Here is a 23,366-nt window from a genome sequence, read left to right as displayed (position 1 = left end):
CTGAGCCTGCCCCCTCATCCATAAAATGGGGGTGTTATTACCTCATGCTTTTACTTTCCCCGCTGGTTGTGAGCTCAAATGAACTTCATGAAAACACTTCATAGATAGTGTTTTTTTTTTCTGCTGCTCAGAGATAACTTGACATTTGTATTTACTTTTGATGTTATTTTCAAGCATGATGACACTAACAGTTTTAAAGTGACTCTGAATGATTTTCACACTAAAATGTACTTTCCCATGAAAGTGTATTTGTAACAATGTGTGGGGACATAAACACATTGAACACACACACACACACACATACGTACATACAAACTTACACACACACACACACACACACACACACACCATTAAAGAGTTGCTTATTTACCTTGTTTTTTTTTTTTTTCCTATAACAGGGCAGCCTATCTTTTTCTTGTTTTCATAAAAACTTGGCTTTAAAGACAATAGGCTTAGTTTTCTATTTAAATTTTGTCACTCAAGTCATTTAAAGCTTGCTTTTATATCAATGTCAATCATTTACATGATCTAAAAATATTTAATCAACCTTAGGGGCAACATAGAGAGCTAAAAAGATTTTAATGGTCTTTTTTACTTGCCTAGAATAAATCTTTTTCTGTTGTAGGTGAGCACTGACTCTTTACAGGAACTGATTGCCCTTTAAAAAGTAATCTTTGGGCACTTTAGAGGAATAGAAAATGCAGCCATTCTGGGTTAAGAGAAGAGAATAATCAGGGGATTTAAGTGCAGAAGAACAGCCTTACAGACAAACTCCTTGTGCTTTGTGGAGTCATCTCAGTAGAAAAGTCTATAGAGGAGAGGTCAGATTTTTAGCGGCCATGTGATACTAGTCCCGCATGAAGTGTAAGGTTTTGTTTCTTCTTCAGCCATACATATGAGTTTTAAACAAAGGGATTCCGTAGATCTTTAAAAAGGTAGAAAGACAGGAGAAGACCAGAGTGGAATAGGTAGAAAGACAGACTTCACAGTTGACTACTAGTATCTTCAAATCAACCAAATCAATAAGGATTTTTTGTATTAGGAATTGAACCTAGGGGAACTCAGCCACTGAGCCATATCTCCAGCCCCATTGTGTATTTTATTTAGAGACAGGATCTCACTGAGTTGCTTAGTGCCTCGAGGCTGGCTTTGAACTCGCCATCCTCCTGTCTCCTAAACTGCTGGGATTATAGGCGTGCGCCACCCCAGCCCCACAACAAGAAGGATTTTAAAAACTGTTTTTGAAACCAAGAAAGCATTGTTAGTCACAGTAGTTGGTCCTAGGTGACAAGAGAAGTGCATTTAGTGACCATCGTGGTTGAGTTTTACTTGATAAGCATTTTCATTCCCTGACTAGAGAATTGGTCAACTCAGAAAAGTTGAAGGAAATAGGTGTGTTTCCCCGGTGATGAACTTGGGTGCCCTGGGGACAGCTGGCAAGGCTGCCGCCCCTGCACCTTGCTTCTTCCCCCGCCGTGTGCACGGTGAGGCTGGGCCCAGGCCTGGACTCTGCTGCTGGCCCACCACTCACCTGGCTTGGCTCATTGTCCTGCAGCGTTTCCCTCTCACCGGGCACACCTCTCATTGTCCTGTCTCTCCTTCTCCCTAGACTTCCCGGGCTTCCCGTTGGGCTGACCCTGACCACTTTGCCCAGCGACAGAGCTGCATGAATACGTTTGCCAGCTGGTTTGGCTACATGCCGCTGATCCACTCTCAGATGAGGCTCGACCCCGTGCTTTTTAAAGACCAGGTCTCCATCCTGAGGAAGAAATACCGAGACATTGAACGACTTTGAGGAATGCGGCCGAGTGGGGGAGGGGAAGCGAGCAGGTCCCGGGTCAAGCTGCGCTCTCTTCCCAGTGCAGATCCGCTCATCGGCGGAGCCAGATTGTGCCAAGTATCCAAAAAAAACCTAGACGAACAGAATGACAAAAAAAAAAAAAGGCCAATGAGAACCTGACTCCTGGCTCCTGGGACTGCACCAAACTCACCTCACTGGCTTCTATGTCCCAAGACTAGGTTGTGTACAGTTTAATTATGGAACATTAAATAATTATTTTTGAAATGATTGCTATGCAGGTTTAAACTTTTTTAATGATCAAAACTATTAAAAACCAGAGTTCTTTCTTTAATCAAAATTGTGTTGGTTGTGAATATTTCAAAGCTGCTGCTCCCCTTCCCACAGACATGGATGCGGCTGGTCACGCAGGGTCTCCTGCAATTGCAAAAGCTCAGACTTCACGGGAAACACAATAAGTCACTCTACCCAGTGTCAAGAAGTAACTAAGCATAAGTTAAGACAAGTTCATTATTCAACTTTGCCAGTGCAAATTGTTTTCCAATTTGAATTTTCAAACCCATTTGAACTTTTATCTCTAAAATGTCGCTGCATGAGAGCAAGTATTATGACTTTCAGGTAGGCAATTCTAACTGAATTGAGATATATAAGTTTTGTTTGAGATATATAAGTATGATAATGTTTTTCATTGGGGGGTGGGGGGAGTTAGTACCAAGAAAACACTACTAGTATAATTAAGAAATGTTCATATTGCACAAGGAACCATCCACACAACCCACCAGCATGTTAGTAAGATGGAAATGTCAACCCACAATGCCTTTCAGAGGTTTTGGGCCTGATGACAGAGTCAGCCATTAACCTGTGTCTGATTAGAGCTGGGAAAGGCTTTGGTTTAGAGGCCAAGGAAAAAATGGCTGTACTGGGGGAACAGATTATTTATAACACAAGCTCTTAAATGCTTGTGAAAACCTCAAGTTTCGGAAGCTTCTCTGTTGAGAAAGAAGTAATAATGTATAAATGCACACCATTGAACAAGAGGATTGCTGTAAACAGAGTATGCCTCACCATTGGGACCCTAATACCATTTTTGCTCAAACATTATTTTGAGCAAGAAACTGGCGAGCGAAATAATCAGAAACAAAAGTGAATACTCTTTTTATTTTGTTTTTTTGGTACTGGGGATTGAATCCAGGATCACTTTACCATTGAGCTGCATTCCCAGCCCTTCTCTTTTTTGGTTTTGAGACAGGATCTCGCTAAGTTGATGACACTAGCCTCAAACTTAACAATCCTCTTGCCTCATCCTCCATGTTGCTGGGATTGCAGGCAAGCACCACTGCGCCTGGCATAATACTCTTTTATTTCATTGTAATTTTTTAGTCTGTGAGAAGTTCAGTTGTGCTTCTTGTTAAAAAGAACATTTCTATTGCTGCAAAGGCTGTCTTGAGCTTATGATGATTGTGAAACTACAAAAACAAATGAACAAACAAAAAAACTCACAAATCATATCTCAGTTCTCTTATAAAAAATGGGGACTTCTGATATCAAATGCTTTCTTCTACTTGGAAGAGGCAAAAGAGAACAGGGACTAGACAGATTATTGGTCCCTACGATCTATTATGCAGAATAAACAAAAAGCACTTTAGTCCCCCCGCAAAAAAAAAAAAAAAAAAAAACACCTGCCATATTCCATACATGTATTTCCAGTTTTGTCTTAGAAGGAAAGTTCATCACAAAACTGTGTTCCAATAACGTCAAGTATGTGGCTAAAGTCAGTGGAAATCCTGTCTGGTGGATGCTAACTCATCCTTTCTTTGTAGATACCTGGGAGAGAAAGAGGAACTTGGATATCTTTCGGGGAACTATGAACAGGAGTGAAAGCAGGTGTTTTTAGAGGTCAAAGAGATGATGATTCCAGGTTGCCTAGCAGCAGAGCAAGGATCAGAGCCCCCAGGTCCAGATGCCGTCCTGCGAGTGATATATAGGCAAGGAAGTTCAAGAAGAGGGACTTTTCTCTGTCACCTGTGACTCAGAACAGCTCCCTACATCTCTCTCCTCCAGACTGACTCTCCTTAGCCCACTTTCAAACATGTGACATTGTCCCTTAAGTAGATGTGATGTCTCTTATGCATTTGATACAATTAGCTCTTAGTCCACGTGTATTTTTCTATTAAATGTCCAATAGGTTTCATGTCATCTAAGCTGCATGTTAAAGGGTTAGCAGTTAATCCTTTATTCATCTAGCCTTCACAAATTTGTATTTAAATTATTTTTTTTTCAGAACTGGAATATTATTCTTGTGTCTGTCGCCTTCACAAAAAATGCAATACTTTATCCAACAACCCCAAGCCACGCTAAAACTCATGTTGTCATCTTGGCTTACAAAGCAGTGTCCCTAATTGTACCAGTCAGTCACATGAGGACATTCAGCGACCTGCCTTGCCAAATTTACCTGTCATAAAGCTCATGGGGCACATAGTCCCCACAAAAAAAAAAAAAAAAAAAAAAAGTGCCATATGAAAAAAAAGACAGTAATTATAAATGAGAACAGCATCTGACACACTTTTCATCTACTTTAAATCTCCATGGTTTCATTTTGTCATTCTCTGGGTAAATCTCTTGGGGATGCTAGCTAGCATGTTCTTTTCTCATTTGAAATATGCAGCTGGGAATCGAACAATGCTCAGCAAATCAGCGAGGCCCAACAGTAAGATGTAATTTTAATTCTCTTAGGAAAGAGTTGTATATTGCATTGCAGCAAGTTGACAAATCGTAGCCATTGCTGTAGGATGTCAGGAGTTATCTCTTAGCCAACTTTAATGATAACCAGGGGTCCCTAGGTGACCTACATGAGCTGAGCTGGCAGGATGCCAAAGCAGAGAGTAGTGCCAACCACATAATGAATTACATGCAGGAACTCCCGAGAGGACTCAGCCACTTGTGATTTCCACACATCTTTTCCAGCCCCACATTAGGACATGTGGTCTTAAAAATATTCTTTTTAAAGAATTGCTGGCTATGTATTTATTTACATGAAAAGGCTTATAAATACCAGAGATTATACATTATACATTTAGCAGATCATTTTGTTAAAAATGAAATGACCCAAAGTTGAGACTGTAGAGAAAAATCCATGCAATAATCACTATAGTCATGACACAAAAGATAACTAGGTGGGTGTACCTGGCATATTAGCACACCTCCAGATATGATGCTTCAGAAGTAAGGAAAATTTTGTATCTGGAATCCTATGTGCATTACAGTTTAATTTCTTCTTGTTACAAATGGTGCTCAAAGAAGGATCAATTCCGGTTGCTTCCTTCAATTTCCCTTTTGGAATGATTTTTTGTTTTTCATTACAGTAGGCTATGTTAGCCTTTATTTTGGTGATTCACAAATTCCTGGTGACTTGAAGGAATATTATGCTGGTGGCCTTTCATAAAGGTTACTGAACTTTAATTTAATCAGGGGTGAGATGAGTGATGTGAATAGACCTATATAGTGTTTTCTAAAAAAAAAAACAAAGAGGAAGCACTTGATTTAAGAACTCACAAAATTTTAATTCAACCTGTTTGAAGGACGCAGAGAAGGCAGAAAGCTTTATCAGATTAGAATCTGTATGAGACTCTTGCTGGACAAGGCTGAATTACACATGCAAATGCGGAGATGAAGTTTCCAGGGTCAAAGTGTCTTATGTTCCTTCAGGTCTCTGAGAGCTCCAAGTTTTAAAAGGACCACTTATTGCCATGAGCTCTGAAATAAAAATGCCTCTGCCTTCTAATAGTTTATATGACCACCATGCAGCCGTACATCAGGACTCCAGTTGCTGAAGTCATCTACCCAGTTTCCATGTACAGCAACTGCAGACAAGAACCCTTGAGATGCTTTGTCACTCTTAACCAAATTTAACCAAGAAGTCCTTTCACAGCTGGACTTCTTTTCTCAGGCATGTTTGATGGGGACAAAGTTTTTTTTTTTTTTTTGAGTTCTCAGTGAACATACATTAATATCAGACTGTGCTAAACTTGTCTCACTCAATATTTAAAATTTAGTATGTAGAGATTATATTATTCCTGACTCCGAGTCTATTTAAAAGGAGGAAAGAAATGGAGTATCCTAAGAACCACCCCCCCACTCACATACATAATTGAGTAATGCTGTCCAGAAGCTCTGGATAGAAAACCTGCTATTTACAGCATGATTTTTGATAATGAAGATAACTCCTGGAAGCTCTCTCCTTTTTACCTATTCCAAAAATCAAAGGATTTTATTTCCATGACTTTTACTTAGCTGGGGCCATGGTTTTCACTAGTCTACAGTTGCAATATATTCCATAGCAGGAGGCTAGTGATATACCCACAGTTGGGCCTTCCGGGTCCAGTGAATAGGAAGGGAAGGCAGCCACTGAGAAGGCTGAGCTCCCAGAGTGGCGTAGTCTCACCCTTGTTTAAAATCAAGTCAAGCTAGCCTTTCAGTCACTCTATTTTTGTAATGATTTGCCTTTAGGCCTCAAAGGTCATTTGATTTCTGCAATAGTTTTTCTGTTCTATAAAAATAACATTCCTTTTTTTTTTTTCCGGTTGTAATTCTTACTAAAATTTGAGCCGTGCAAATGACCTAGTTACCATGTAATGAACCTTGTATATTGATTTTGAGAGAAAAATATGTATAGGATATGTTGAGGGGTAGAAAGAAAGACATTAAAAACTGGAATTATTTTAGGTGGCAGATTGTAAAGCAAAAAAAAAAAGTATACCTTATTTTGTATACAATGTACATTTGGGACAGAGTTTTCTAATATGTTGCCAATGTTTTTTTTTTTTTTTTTTTTTTTGTAGTGTCACCACAGGTCTTTCCGGAAGTGTTTTCCTCCATTTGTTATAGACTATTAATGATTTAATGCAATTAAGCCCTAAAGTGTGCGTGGGAGTGTGCAAGCAATGACAAAGCCATAGCTCTTGATTTACTTCACTGACCTGTGTAACTTTATGTCTGGGTTTTGCCATCCAAGATAGATTGTTCTATAGAGAGTGTCACCAAAGACTTTTTCGGTCCAATTTATAGAAGAAAAAAAAAATTATTAATAAATGACATAACTTTTCATCTGCGTGGTTTTCATTCCATCCTTTCTCTTGACTACAGAAAGACACCTGTTCCCAGGAGCATGCAGTGTGCTGGGAAACCCAATGCCTCCGTGGGGGTTGCAGGGGAGACAGGCAGAGGATGCTGGACTGAGCATGCCCGGTGGAGGCCCAGCTCTCACAGCCTGGCTGCAGCCCAGCACCCAGCCTCATGGGGAACACAGGGGCCGCCAGCAACTGCCATCTTCCAGGCCAGATGCAGCTGGTGCTGTTGGAAGCTGGCCAGTGTGAAGAGTGGTGATGTGCCCAGTTCACAGCGTTCCTCCACACGGACGCTGGGACAAAGTGGCAGGGCCAGGCCCCAGAGCATCTGGAGCCTGACAGCTGTGGCCATTACCCCCCTTGGTTCCAACTGCTGCCTGGAGCTCATGAATTACCGGCTGGTGAAGCATTTATTGGACTGGCATTTCTCAAAAGAATTTATAAACGGTTCCAGGTGTGTTGGAGCTCATGATTCAGGGCCACTACAGTAAGGTTTTAGGACAGAAATGAACCTCCTTCTATGTTCCTCTCTTATCCTTTCCTTTCTTCCTCCCTCCCTCCTCCCATCTCTGTGAATGACCCACCTACATTCTTTCAGTGGACATTTTTACAGAAAGGACACATCACCAACCTTGCATATTCGAAAGGGAGTGAATGTCAAGTTGATTGGTCTCAGGACATCAGTCAGGTTTTTATGTATTTCAGCTTGTCCCTCTGTAAAATGGTGACTTAAAGATACTTATACATATTTTCTGAATGAGTACTTTATACTGAGTATTGTGTGAAGAGGAAATCAGGATGAGTTTGCACAAGCCAATCAAAGGCAAATCATCAGAAACGAATGTATAAAGTTTCAGGTTCCAGACTGAAGGTGGAGAAACTTGTAATATCTAGCCCCCCCCCCCCGCCCGAGTGTGACTAATGATAGCATCACCCTCCCATTGGAGAATGACTGAGAAGGCTAGTTGGAAAAGTTCCTTTTAAAAATCTGGTCTCAGCCTACCTCACAGATGTTTCAGTGAGAACTACAACATGTAGAGATACCTTGAGAAATCCTCCTTTACAAATTACAGATGGTGCTGCTTGATGGTCTGAGCATTTCTGCCAAGTCCACTCAGGAGAAGAGAAAACTAGAAGCTATTTGTAGACACCTGAGTCATTCTGTGTTGGACTCCCCTGACTTAGTGCAGTCTTTCTGGTTGGCAGGAGCTCAAAATGTTGAGAGGAAGAAGGAGGCTCTGGGCCTGATGTTAGAAGTGAAAATCTGCTTTGGAAGACAGAGTAAGGGGACTCATCTGCTTCCCTGGATTGGGGTTTTTTATTGGTTTTTAACCTCACACTGATTGACTGTCCAAATGTGCTGGTTAAAAGCACAGTTGGGAGCCCAACCACCTACGTTCCAGTCTTGACTCTTTCTCCCAATGGTTTTATGACCTTGCCTGACCTCTCTGTGCTTCAGTTTCTTCCAGTTAGGACTTGTCTATACCATATGGAGTTTTTGTGAGGATTAAATGAATTAATATGTTAGCATCTGGAATAGTAGTATGTTATAGGTGCCTGTTAATAATAACAAATATGTTACCAAAAGTGGCTTAACAATCTCTCCCTAACCTGTTAAAGTGGAAACATTCTTAGCCCAATGTTCCAGATTTCAATACTGACCCCAAATAAGCTGTGGTCTTTCTAGTGCCACAGGTACCTCTTGTTTTCATTTAGAATCGGGTTTTAATGCCCAACAACATGAAATCATCATAATATTCAGGAATGGGCTGTCCGTCAGCCAAAATTGCGCCAAGTGGCATTTTTATTTTTCTGGCTGAACTTTGTTGAGAGATGGTCTGTTTTTCATTCTCACTCAGTGGAATATATTTGAGGTAGCTCAAGACTGAAATGGCATTTGGGTGCCAATCCTAATGGATTGTTGTTCCCCCCTCTCCGGTGGTTTAAATAAATAAGTTACACCCTCACTGATATGTAAGTCATTTGCCAAGTTTAAATTCTATCCCAAACTGAATGACAATAACCTGGTTTCCTTGGCCAAATCTGCTTGTGAAACAGATCTGAAGTGTGTCTTTAATCATACAGACTTAGATCATCCTATCTTAGAGTAGAAAAAAAATTAGGCTGGGAAGAGAAAGACTTGGAGGCTATTTTATCTGTTTCCCAAAGATCCATATGCATGTTATTTCAGGACATTTTAAAAAACTTATAGTAAGCATTGTCCCATGTCATTGAATTATATCCAGTCAAATTTTAATGACTGTATAGTACTCCATTATGTGGCCATTCCATATATTCCATAATTTTTTTAATCAACTCCTAACCATTAGAAATTTGGGCATTTTATAATTTTTAGGTGTTTTAAATTTTATTTTAAATTTAGGTGTTTTATTTTAGATTTAAGTGTATTTACCATATATAATTATGTGGTAAATATCTGATCAGAATTTAATCAGTGAGATCAGTGCTGTGGTATATATTCCTAAAGAGAAATCTTTGTTCATATCTGTAACCATTCATTTAGGATGAGTCAGAGACATGAAGCTGGCATTTCAAATATTATCAATATTTAAAAATATTTTGCTGTATATTTGCAACATGTTTCACTAAAACTTACTGGGAGCAAATTTAAACTTACTTAATAAAAAGCTATATAGATTTTTGAATGAGGAAATAAAAATATTTATTTTTGATTTACTAAATCAACTGCCATGTGATTAAAAAGAAGGGATAATAATACTGAATTATATTTGCTAAGAGTCAATAGTTTGAAATTTTTTTTAAAAAATGTATAGAAAATATACAATCAAAATAGTTTGATAGCCAAAATATTTAAAATATTTGGGTTCTTAGAGAGAAAGTTAACAAACAATGGTCTTCAGTGTTTTTTAAAAAAAGAAAAAAAAAACAGTCATGTATCATTTCCCTCAGCAACTAATTTATAATAATAGCCCTCTTATAGGATGTTGGAGATTTTTTCCTAGGTACCATGTCCTTCACATTCATCTTGTCTTCGGGTCGAAATGGATAGTCCCCCTCAAATTTTCTCCTCTTTCTTTTGTGAATATCAATATCAATTATGTTTTAAGGAAAAGCGATTTAATTAGCATTCTTCATGACAGTTAATGCCCCTTCCTTACCAATAGCAGCCTGTTTTTCTTAGGAGATCCACCTTCCTTTCCCTTTTGGTTCCCTTCCCTTGAACGTTGCTGACCCCTCCCCTCATCCTGACTCCAGGGGAGTTGAGGTATCCCCTGTCAGGTCAGTGAGACTCATCCTAGAATGTTTGATGGCACCTGGAAGAAGGAAGCGCCATCTTTTCCCTTCCATTGTATGCACCTACAGAGGGTCAGGCTTATATCCACAGTGCAGCAAAGCTCTAAGAGGCATTTAGCATGTTAGGGAAGGCATCATAGAAGGTGTACATTCAAGTGCATGCTGAAGCCATAACTTGGAAGAGAAGAGAAGAGTGAAAAGGACACTGCTTACAAAGGTCCATGGACTTGAATACCCTCCATCAGATATAGATAGTGGACAGGAAAGTGAGAGATGGATGTGAAAGATGTGACCATAGCACAAAGGTTTGTTTGGCGTGGCTCAGGATGACTGCTTGGCTAACAGGAGGCACTCCTAGTGGTAGTTCCATGGATTCCCATTTTTCTTCTCCCCAATGGACAAGTTTGGTACAAAATCCCGGAACTGTGGATCATATCAGATGACATGAGGAAGATGCAGGAAACAGTAGGAAACTTGTTCTTTTCAAAATCTTTAGGAAAGGTCTAGGTCTGAAGACTTTTGAAATGGAAGAATAGACGTCTGTTTCTGGTTAGGATGTAGAAAGTTTCAAGAGATCATAACTTTCATCCTTATAATGAGCACAATGAGCGCAAGTCAGATAGACTGTTATATCATGATCACTTAAAACCTTGCAGGGAGCTAAAATGCAAAGGAACTTAAGTGAACTAAATCTTAGATGTGACAGTCCCTTCCTAGGAATACCCATGGTTGCCTTTATCCCTAGCAATTCCAGGATATTGCTCCATTCTAAGGGAGTGTAAGGAGAATCAAGGCAAACTGCCATAAGTGGGTGAGGTTCATGAGGCCTTAACTAGGGCCTCCCCAAATCCTCGGACCAGGGCACAAAGCTGAGCATCCTTCAAGGTGCATAGGATCTCTATCAGATGCAAGGAATGGACTCACTGAGAGCTGAGGCAGAGCAGGATTGCTGAGATAGATATCCTGAGGTGCATAGGACTGTTCTCTACTGCAATGTGGCATCTTTCTGAAAACTTGGGTCAATGTAACAGCTTGAGAAGAAGTAGATCACCCATGGTGAAGAAATCTAGGAGTAGAGATGAGAAGCAGAGGAAACTTCTCAGTTCCTAACAAAGCTGGCAGCTGAGCTGTAAAGCATAGAGAAATCTCAAGAAAATTGGAAAGCTGTAAGCTGGGATTAAGGCACAGAAAGAGCTTCAGAGTCTGATGGTATTGGTGCTCAGATCTAAAGCCCACTAAAGGAAAAGTCTTGACCTTGTCCTCAAGTATTTGAATTCAGTGGTGAATAGAATCCAAGTAGTGCTGCAATGAAGTCCAGACTAAGTTCAACTACAGATCATTGGTTTAGCCCTCACACTAGCAGCATAACAGACGAAGAGGTATATTTTCTATAATCACTACAATTATTTTGCACACAATATCTGATATATAATAAAAAAATTATAAGACATGCAAAAGGAAAAAGAAAAATGTGTCCATGATAAAGAGGGGAAAGTTAACAGAAGATAGCCACATATAACCCAACTGTTAAAATTAGCAGAAAAAGACTTTAAAGTAATTATAATAAATATGTCAAACCATCTATGAGGGAGGTACATAACATTTTTGAAAAGCTATAAAATTTCATCAGAAGATATAAAAACTGTGGGAAAAAATCTTAATGGAAATTCTAGAACTAAAAATGAAAACATCAGAAGTGAATACCTTGTTTGATGGGTTTAACAACTGCATGAGTACAGCAGAATAAAGAACCAATGAGCTGAGCCTGGTGGTGCATGCCTGTAATTCCAGCAGCTTAGGGAGGCTGAGGCAGTAGGATCATGAGTTCAAAGCCAGCCTCAGCAACTTAGCAAGACTCTAAGCAACTCGATGAGATTCTGTCTCTAAGTAAAATATTTAAAAAAGGGTTAGGGATGTGGCTCAGTGATTGAGTGCCTCTGGGTTCAAACCCTGGTACAAAAGAAAAGAACTAATGAACCTAAAGAGGTGGTAACAAGTTATCTAAACTAAAGTATGTAAAGAAATAAGTAATTTTAAAACTGAACAGAGCTTCCTCAGGAACAAAGTTCCATTAAAAAGAAATGATAATAATCAAAATTCCATTAAATAGAATAAGAGAGAAAAAAATATTTGAAGAGACAAAGACTAAGAACTTTTCAAAGTGGACAGAAGCTGAGTGAGGTGGCACACTCCTGTAATCCCAGTGACTTGGGAGGCTGAGGCAGGAGGATCACAAGTTCAAAACCAGCCTCAGCAATTTAGCGAAGCCTTAAGCAACTTAGTGAAACCCTGTCTCTAATAAAATATAAAAAAGGGCTGGGGGTGTTGCTCAGTGGTTAAGCACCCCTTCATTCAATCCCCAGTACCAAAGGAAAAATAAAGGTGGATGGAAGACATCAACCCACGAGTCCAAGACATGAAATTCTAAACAGCATAAAAATGAAGAAAAATATACCTCAGCCCCAAATAGTCAAGTTATTGAAATCCAAAGATAAATAATACACCATGAAAATATTCTCATAATGTTGGAAAAACATTTCAGACAGAAAATAGCTGAGAAATTTCATCTCAGCAGACTTTTAACTTCATAAATTACTAATATGAGGAACAAAGAGACCATCACTATAAATTCCCAGTTATTTAAAGGCTTTTTAGAAAGATGATATTATTAAAAAATCATGTCAATTTAGCAAGTCAAAGTGCAAGAATTTCTTGAAAAATGTAATTTACCAAAATCATCACAAAAAGAAAAAAATATTTGGCTTTATACCTATTAAAATTTTGAATTTACAACAAGATCTTTCCTTTTGAAAAATCATAATGCAATTGGCGTCATTAATGAATTTTATCAAATATTTAAGAATGAAATAATATTGGCATTACACAAACTTTTCCAGAAAATAGTGAACATTTTCTAATACATTCTATAAAGTCAGCATAATGCTCATTAAACAAACCTGACAAAGATATAACAAGAAAAAAAATTACATATTGGTATCCTTCATAAAACAGACAGCATAAAAACCCTTTTATATAGCAATATATAAAAAGGATTACTGCTATAGTTTGGTTCTTGAATGTTCTCAGACGTGCCCTTAAAGGGGACTGTGGTTCTCTCTATCTATCTATCTATATCTATCTATCTATCTATCTATCTATCTATCTATCTATATATCTTCCCCCCTTCCTGGCCATGAGGTAAGCAATTTTGCTGCAACATACACTCACACCATTATGCATTATGTATTATTTTTACACAAACCTAAAACAAAGAGGCTTACTGATTATGAACTGGACCCTCCAAACCCATGATCAAAAATCAAATTTAATCAACCTTTTCTAATTATAAATTGATTATTTCAGGTATTTCACTATGGTAATGGGAAGCTGACTAATAACAACAACACATCAAGACCTGGGATGCAAGGTTGGTTGAACATTGGAAAGTCAATCGCTGTCATTCACACTGAAAACAAAGGGCAAAGGAATATGACCATCTCAATAGATACAGAGAAGCATCAATAAAATTCATGATAAAAATTCTCAATAAAATAGGAACAGAGGAGAACTTCCTTATCCTGATTAAGTGTATCTTTTTTTAAAAAAAATATTTTTAGTTGTAAATGGAAACAATGCCTTTATTTTATTCATTTATTTATATGTGGTGTTGAGAATCGAACCCAGTGCCTCAACACATGCTAGGCAAGCGCTCTACCACTGAGCCACAACCTCAGCCCCTGATTAAGTGTATCTCTGAAAACCTAATAGCTAACATCATAGTCTTTGGTGAATCATGAGTACTTTCCTTCTAAAATAAAAAAAAAAAAAATCAGTCTAGTCTCACTACTTCAATTTATCATTGTATGGGATCTCAGTCAGTGCCATAGTGTCATAATACAAGAAACGAAAACTGTTTTAAGTGTATTTAGAAAACCCAAAGAATATACCCACCCCCAAACAATAAATAAGCAAACAGATGAAGGTGTTGGTATACAAGATCAGCATATCAAAATAAGTGGCATTTAGGAAAAGATTGGAAACCATTCCCCTAAACTTGACATAAACAAACATTTCTTATTAAAAAATATAAATAAAAATATAAAAATTGAAAAAGGAATAAAAATAAACATTTAACAATAAAAACTATTTGTTTTGATTCTGCTTATCAACAGACACCACAAAGACAAATATTCTTATTGTTTTAAAATAGGCAAAACTAATTGATGTAATAATAATCACAGTGGTTGTCTCTGGGCTTGGATGGAGATAAGATATAACCAGAGAGCAGAATGAGGGAGCCTGGCTAATGGAACTCTTCGAAGTCTTGATTTGGGAGGTGGTTACATCAGTGTGACTAACAGTCAAAACCCAAGGACTATGCACTTTACCTCTTGCGTTTTATTATGTATTATTTATATTTCAATTTAAAATAAGTTGTCAGAATATGAAAATTAACCAGCAAGAAAAGAAATAGAATTTTGAAAATAATTAGCAAAAGATTCCACCCTTGGTTGGTGGGGGACTCCAAATATCAGTCAACGAGAATGCCTTTAGGGAGACATTTGAAACTTAGGAAATGTAGTTCTTTATGCTATTGTGAGATGCTAAAAGAATGGTTTTCAAGTTGAGTTTCATGAACTCCCTGAAGGTTATCCATGTTTGCCCAGGATTTTACTGATAGCAGGGCAGGAAACACATTCCTAAATCTTTAAAGTCATAGAAAATTGCCAAAGGAAGAACCCATCTTTTATTAAACGAGATGCCATATTTTTTAAACAGTCTCTCCAAACATAAGATTTTAATTTTGTAAGACGAGGCATCCTCCAGTTGATATGACATAAACACTAAATATAGCATGTCAAATCTCACCAAGCTTTCCGGATTTTTTTGCTATACAATCTTCTGGGAGCAAAAGAAAAACTTTACCAATTACTTGCAGTTCTCAAATGAGATTTAGTTCATTGGACTGAGGACTCTCACTGGTAAAATGAACCCACCTCTAAATCCAAGTCACCTTGAGTCCAAGAATAAACCATTATACTGAAGTTACCCAAACCACAACTCATGCCAAAGAGTCACTTGGTGGAAATAATCGCCTCCATGGTGATGATTTGTAAAACTGCTTATGGAGACAGGAGAGGAGGTGGGGGCTCTGGGGTGGTTGACATTTTGCATTTTTAACAGATGTGGGAAATTATCTGTGTGGTGTGTATAATTAATTCATTTTTGTTTTTCTTTCTGATCCCCAAATGTAGAATAGCTTTGCTGAGAGCATCTATGAATGCTTTTCCATTTAATGAGTGTGCTCTTCTGCCCTCTTTCTTAGGTAAGAAAGAGAACATTCAGATTTTTCATCAAATATCATATATATGGCCAATCTGTTTCCAACTTTTTTGAAGAAATCTTTTTAAGCCAAGCATATCTCAGAAGCATTGCATGTTAGGTTTCTTCCTTTTCACGCTCTAACTCCTTATTTATAGCTTCTAGATATTGGCAGGAACAAATTCCCTCAGCTATTTTTTGCCTAACATTGTCTAAATACTTTATTTTGAGGGCCCCCCCCCTTTTTTTTTCTCTCGCCCATCAACTTGTAGTGTCTATAAAAATAAAGCACCCAACTGCTTGGCGGCAGTGACTCTGCAGTATATTACTGAATCTTTCATTGCAGAAGCAACTTTTCTCCTGTGATTTAGATGAGTGCTGTAGTCATTCTATGTGGATGCTAAGGACTGCTCCCAAGGTGACCACCCGAAAGCTTTTGAGTTAGCATGGGTCATCTCAGAGTCACCCTACTCCATTACTCCGTGGGCCATGGCCCTTGTATAAAAACTGAGAGTACCTTATTCAATTATGATTATCCCATTGTAACCTTCAAAGGAAAACCACATTCTTATATAACATTTGGGCCTCACTTGAGCATATTTATGATATATAAAAGGAGAAGAAAATGGAAACCGAGGGTATGAAACCTGGGCAGGCAAGGGTGAAGGCCTCGCCTCTCAGTCCTAACCAGCAGCTCTTGAACTTGAGGGCCTAGAAGCTTTAAAAAATATTTAGATTTCTAAGCCCACATCCAGAATGTGATTCAAAAAGCAGGGGTTATGTCCTTTCGTCTGAACGTTTCTAAATATGGCTAGATATTTCTGACTTGTGATCATATTCAGAATCACTGCCCAAACTCAGATCAGGTCCCTGAGCCTTTTGGGTCATGGATGCTTTTCAGAAACTGGTGAAAGCTACAGGATCTTTTTTGAGGGGATGGGTGTTCCTGGGGATAGAGCCCAAGGGCACTTCAACACTGAGCCACATCCCCCACCCTTTTCAATTTCTTATTTTGAGACAGGGTCCCACTAAGTTACTTAGACCCCTCACTACATTGCTGAGGCTGACTTGGAACTTACAATTTGCTTGCCTCAGCTTCTACCTCCTGAGTTGCTGGGATTACAGGTGTGAGCCATTATGCCTGGCGCTATGGGCCACTTTTTATTTTTATTTTTATTTATTTATTTTTTTATTGGTTGTTCAAAACATTACAAAGCTCTTGACATATCATATTTCATACATTTGATTCAAGTGGGTTATGAACTCCCATTTTTACCCCAAATACAGATTGCAGAATCACATCAGTTACACATCCACGATTTTACATAATGCCATATTAGTGACTGTTGTATTCTGTACCTTTCCTATCCTCTACTATCCCCCCTCTCCTCCCCTCCCATCTTCTGTCTCTACCCCATCTGCTGTAATTCAATTCTCTCCCTTGTTGTTTTTTTTTCCCTTTCCCCTCACAACCTCTTATATGTAATTTTGTATAACAATGAGGGTCTCCTTCCATTTCCATGCAATTTCCCTTCTCTCTCCCTTTCCTTCCCACCTCTCGTCATGGGCCACTTTTTAAAGGAATGCTGTTGCAGTCCATTCAGGCTACTATAACAAAATACCTTAGATCAGGTGATTTATAAACAACAGAAATTTATTAAAGTTCTAGAGGTTGTGAAGACCAATATTAAGATTCCAGCAGATTCTGTGCCTTCATGTTAGCCTCACTTGGTGGAACAGGCTCTCAAGGCTATTTTATAAGGGCACTAATCCCAATCTAGAAGGCAAAGACCTCATCACCTCTGATACCTCTTAACACTGTCGCATTGGGGATTCAGATTCAGTCTACAAAATTTTAGGGAGGTATGAACATTCAGACCATTGCAAATACATAATATAGGGGGAAAAAACATGGAATGGTCTATCTAAATACAAATCTGCAAGGTCTCCCATGATCTCCCATTTGATGTCTCTTATTGTCCGTCTACCTTCATTTTTTTTTTTTTCTTTTCAGCAATACTGAATGGTTTCTGTTTTTAGCCTTTATACTTTTCCTGTGCTGTCCCTATTACCTGGGATTCTGCGGTCTTCTTTTCCTAAGCCTACCCTAGCCATTTGTTCACTGATTCCTCAACAGTGAACTCAGCCAATACTTTCTTGGTTCATCCTCTTCAGCAACTTTCTCGGGATATGTTAGGACTCCTTTACCTGTTCTACCATAGCATCCTGTGCATTTTTCTTTCACAGCGTATATCACATTATGCTGGAGTTTTTTAGGTGTCTGACTGGCACAAGTTGGGGAGTTAGGTGAGGACCAAGAGAGTTTCTTAGTCATTTTTGAGGACACTCAAATTAGACGTGCCTGATCCACAATTATCACTCAATGCATGTTTGTTGAATAAATGACTTGAACGAATTAGTAGGCTGAGGAAGCCATATTCAAGCAGGGATGGTCAAATACGCCCTCTCTAACATGGAAACAGAAAGTAGTTGGAAGCATTTTCCCCAAGGGCCATGTGTTAATGGAACCGAACGTTTGAGCCTAGAGAGAGAACACTGTGTCTTGCCAATCAGAATAGCTAACCCTGTGCTTCTTTTGTTCTTTGTTGGTTATTCCCCAACTTTAATAAAATACTTTTTGAACATGCTGCCCCTTAGTTATGCTGTGCTGTGAGGAATCTAGGGCAGAAGGTTAAAAGGAGACTCTCTGTCCTCTTAATACTCCCTGGATAGAGGTTCTCCCCAGCTGGTCTTCAGAGTTGAGATTTTTATTTGTTTTATTTTGCTTTTGGTTCCCATTAAAGAAGGGATGTGTGTTTCCACTATTCATGCAATTATTCATATTCATCAACTCATTTATTCATTCGAAAATGATTTGTGAAGTGCTTGTCAATAAGGTTGAGCACTAGCTACCTGAGGTCTTATCCTCTTCTAGAAAATTCCCTCAAACTACTAAAATCAATTTTTAAAAATCACAAAATTCTTTCTCATCTACCGGACAGTGTACAAGTGTGCATGCTTGTGCACATGTCCACCCACACACACGAACATGCACGTAAACTGGATTTGTCTACAGGAGGAAAACTTTCTCATCAGAGGCACTAATGCTTTCTGCTAATGCAGAAGAGCTCTCAGGCTGCCTCTGACATCAATCTTGGCAAACCCAGTGCTCAGGAAAGAACACTAACAGGTGAATCAGGAAGCTTAGGCTTTTTTACCTCTTCGGTATTTGACAATTACTTTCCTCTTCATACCACCAGATGGGTGGTGGTTCATCTATTGATATATTTAGCAACCCGGAATGAAATTTACTGTGCTCTGAAGAGAGGAAAGAGTATTAATATCTTTTAATATTATTAGAGATGTTAGATTTTTTTTTTCTATTTTGGTAGTTAGTATGCAAAGCAGAAATCTTAAACCCATGCAATTAATTATGAATTAGAGTATGAGATCACAAAGCACTTCTAAATACGTCCCAGGGCATGTTTCCTTGTAGTATTCTGCCATGGGTGGGATGTGAAGGACACTGATGGTGGCTTATATACTGGTCCTTCTCCAGGGGCCAGAATGAGCTAGAAAGGTATACCTATAGCTTTAAGTAAGGCTTGTGACTAGACATTTTCTGACGAAGTATGTTTTTGGGGGAAGCCAAAAGAAGCATAGGCAGAATCTATATTAATGACAAGGGGCATTGTGATCCAGTGGAACAGGGTTTCATTCATATCAAAACTAGAGCAGGGGTGAAAGGACAAGAAGATGCCATCTTCTGAAAATATGTCACAATGTAAGAGAAGAGGATAATCAGGACCAGAACACTCAGTATTGTGAGAACTGAACTAGAGAAAATCATTTGCATTGAAGGCTGTGGGCTTCCCCTTCTGACTGTGTTAGTATAGCGTATAGTGGGCCAGACCATTAGGAACCATTAACAACAGCTATGAAAGCACAAAAATAATGTGTTGAAAAAAATGGGAGAGCTTTCAAGGCAGGCAGAAGATTCTGGAAAGAAGGGGAAATGGCCAAGAAATTAAATAAACCTCAGGATAAATACCAAGTGTTTTCATCTTCCCAGAACTGAGAGCACAAATGGAAATCCAGGGTGCAAGAAAGAAGAGGGGTCCTGATAGATACCCTGCCCACATTCTTGGCTGCTACCCCCAAAGGGCTAAACTTCAGAACTGAAGGCAAACAGAAATAAGCAAAACTTTCAAAGTCTATTAACCAGCCTGGAATCTGTTAATTGGAATGATATAATCTACTTCACCAATTTTCTCTCTCTTTTGATGCCAATTTGCTTTTCTTTGAATCTTCCATGAATATAAATATGCCACAAATATACCCAGAAAGTGGCCTTCTGGGATTTCTGAGACTAAGAGAAAAATAAGCCTGGAAGCTCCCACCTAGACCATTTGGAATATTCTCTATTGATTTGCCCACTCTGTGGGAAACCAGTTGCCACAAAAAAAAGGTCTTGCTATCTTAAGACCACAGTGTGTGGAAAGTGATTCGAGCCAGTTCTTCTCTGTTCTAGACATCCCAATGCAGGTCACAAGGAGGTATGTAAAGGAGCCAGCCCCCCAGCAGATCCCCAGGAAGAGAGCAGAGGCCCCAGACATAGGACTCGAAATTGTCCCAATCTTCTACAGTTATTTAAATCATCCCAGCCGTGACCCTAGACAACATAGGACAGAGGTGAACTATCCCTGCTGGGGCCTCTCTGAAATCCTGACTTCCAGAATTATGATGCTAAGTGCTTGTCATTTCTTTTAATGCAACCAACTTTTGGAGTGGTTTTGTTAGACAGGAATAACTGATGGAGACATGTCTTCTTTTGGCTACCTGCCATGTGATTGGGCAAATCCTCTCTAGCAGGAAAATATCATCCAAAGTGTCTATAGTTTTTTTTTAAATACAAGATCTAGCATTATAAGTTTTATCAAAATTGGACAAAGAGAAAGATAAATAAAGGGAACATAACTACAAGTGATCCAAAATTGTAGTTTGTTATGAACTTGAATATTGCTAATGATTAATATGTTTAAGAAAATAGATGACAAGATGGAAATTTTACCATACAAACTGTGATTATTTTTTTGGTGGGTGTGGGTAAGGGGATTGAACTCAAGGGCACTCAACCACTGAGCCACATCCCCAGCCCTATTTTGTACTTTATTTAGAGACAGGGTCTCACTGAGTTGACTGGGTTGCTTAGCAACACACCATTGCTGAGGCTGGCTTTGAACTTGCTCTCCTTCTGCCTCAGCCTCCCAAGCTGCTAAGATTACAGGTGTGGGTAACCACACCTGACCAACCTGTGATTATTTTTAAAGAATCAAATGGATTGATACAGGTGAAGAGATTATTAGTAAATAGGAAAATCTAACCCAATAAAAAAAATCCAGTTTGAGCATGGTGAGAAACAAAACAAGCAAAAAAAAAAAAAAAAAAAAAAAAAAAAAAAAAAAAAAAAAGAAAAAGAAAAAGAAAAGTATAGTAATAATCATGAAAATATATGAAAGGCTATAAATATACCAGACATATGTGTTAACTCTAGTTTAACAAAAAAAAATTGGGCAGAGCAAAAATCTGAAGAGAAAATGAGTGAGAATTTCCCCAAGCTAATTAATGATGCAAACTATATAAATCCCAAGTAGAACAGATATAAAGAAATAATACGTCAAAATAAGCCTGTTGAAAAATAAATAAATAAATAAAATCTGAAACACTGTAAAGGTGAAAAAGATGAAAATGCAATCTTAGCTTTAATAAGACAGTCAACCGATTTAATAATAGAAAACACGGAAGCCCGAAGACAGTGGACAGAATGTGCAGTAGAAGGACTTTATTCCTAAAAGCAAATGATGCCATAGTATGGTTTTCTCTAGGAGTAGTACAGGTGAATGTGAAATAAAGCAATTCCACATAAAAAGTATGCAAGTTGATTTCCAGTAGGCCAGCCTGGAAATAAATAATGAGAATTCTTAGGAAGAAAATAAAAAGTAAAATACTCAGTAGATGCTATTTGATGATGGCTTTGGGGGAATTCTATTTTGTGTTCATCTTTGATTTCAAACATGATCTTTGCATTCAGGATCTTTTATTTCTCAGACCCTCTATTACCGTTCAGTTTTCATCCCTCCTCTTTGAACATGCCAGTCAATCTTCTGCTCCAAGATAGAAGTTTTGGTAAGTTGTGCACATTTATTATTTATTATTATATCCCTAGTGCTTATATCGGTCACAGTAGTCTGCTTAATAAAAAAATTAGCTAAATTAATGAATTGAAAACATGGGAAATCTATTATTTCTACTTTGAAAATAGAGATATCAATGCAATAGGAGAAAAGAAATATTTTCTCGATTTTCAGCAAGTACCTATAGTTGCTTGAGCATCTGTGTCCATCAAGACCACAGCATTGGCTAGAGCTAAGAGGATAGGTGGCAGGTAGCAATGGGGACTTAGGAGATGCCAGATATGGAATAATTCTTGGGTAGAAACTGGAGAAAAATGTTTGGGATGTGCTTGGGGGACCCAGAGAAACCTTTGTGAGTGTGTATACACAGGTGAGGGTTAGAAGTTGAGGTTGAGGTGGTCAGAACCCTGGGAATCCTAAAATGTAGGATAGGGGTTGAGGGTTATTTTTGTAGAAGTAGACTATTAACATTTCTCAGTAAGTAGGTAAGTGTCAGAAATAGAGCTGGTCTTGATGAAAATCGAGCCAACAATTGGTAGAGCAGCTGGAAGATGGGAAATGGACAACTAGTGATGAGATTACTTTAGTATTTCAAAAGAAAAGTAACGGGGTCTGAATTTGGGTGACAACAAATGGTATGAAGAGGGAGAGACAGAAAGAAGCGTAGAAGAGGTAGAACTGACAGGTCTTGGCGGCTGATTAGCAATGGGGATGAGGGAGAAGGAGAAGTCAAATTTAACTAGGAGGCTCTAGACTTGAATGACTGACAGATGGTGAAGACATTAACAGACTAAAAGAATTAAGGGAGCAAAACTGCTTTGAGGGTTGATTTGAGATTCAGGTTCTTCATTGAACTTGGTATTATTCAGAGCACACTTTATCTTTTGAGGGACTCTAGCTGTTTTCCTTCCTGGGCCATGTCATTCTACCTTATGGAAGTCCACACCTTCTAGTGTAACCTGTTATCCAAGGTGCGGTGGGGTCTGTATGGAACCTTCCCAGTGGGCTGCTCTATGCTGAAACTTAAGACTCTATAAAGACTAAGTAGGTTTCTATTGCTCTCCTGCTGTAAAAGTTGAAGAGGATGATTTGCTGAGCCAAAGGATGGGGATTATTTGCCCAAGGGCTAGGCTCAGTATGAGCAGCCTCTAGTGCGAACCCAGGCTTCTATGGGTGGAGCTACAGCCTCCCTACCCTCCCTCTCCCATCCCCAGGGATGCTCTGCAGCTCACAGCTCCAGGCTGGCAATGATGACGGTTTCCTCCTGAGAATGCTTGCTGATAAGTTATTGAGTTTTCATTAAGTGTAATGCATCTACTTTAATGAGCAGCAAAATACTGTTTGTAATAAAACAGTGGCTTTTAGCGTTCCTAGAGTAGTCCAATTACATTTAATATACTGAAAGGTAAGAGAAGCAAGGGGATGATTTTCATACAGGAAGATCTGGATTGATGTTAACGACTTATTCTTGAAAGTCATAGGAAAATCAGAACTTTCTGTTTTCTAACCTTTTAAAATTACTGGTGAGAAGCTCACTATTTAAAGAAACTATGTTGCTCTTTTATAAGAAAAGAAGTTGTGTAAAGATGCAACTAACCATTTCTTACTTAATTGTAAGTTTTAAAGTTTCTTCAGATAAGAAATAGCATGTTT

At 38.6% G+C, this 23,366-nt stretch overlaps 1 protein-coding gene across 1 annotated transcript in view; it reads left to right on the top strand.

Annotated features, from left to right (window-relative positions):
* The window catches only part of Ext1 (exostosin glycosyltransferase 1), a 263,601-nt gene extending 261,488 nt beyond the window's left edge, over window positions 1-2,113 (top strand). Inside the window, exon 11 of the mRNA XM_076835598.2 lies at window positions 1,610-2,113. Within this exon, the coding sequence (XP_076691713.1) occupies window positions 1,610-1,795 (186 nt within the window). The 3' untranslated portion in view covers window positions 1,796-2,113. The remainder of the gene's footprint in view (window positions 1-1,609) is intronic.
* The last annotated feature ends 21,253 nt before the right edge of the window (window positions 2,114-23,366 follow it).

This window comes from Callospermophilus lateralis, chromosome 16, assembly GCF_048772815.1.
Source record: "Callospermophilus lateralis isolate mCalLat2 chromosome 16, mCalLat2.hap1, whole genome shotgun sequence".
Lineage (NCBI taxonomy): Eukaryota > Metazoa > Chordata > Mammalia > Rodentia > Sciuridae > Callospermophilus > Callospermophilus lateralis.
This window is presented reverse-complemented; position numbering and strand designations above follow the sequence as displayed.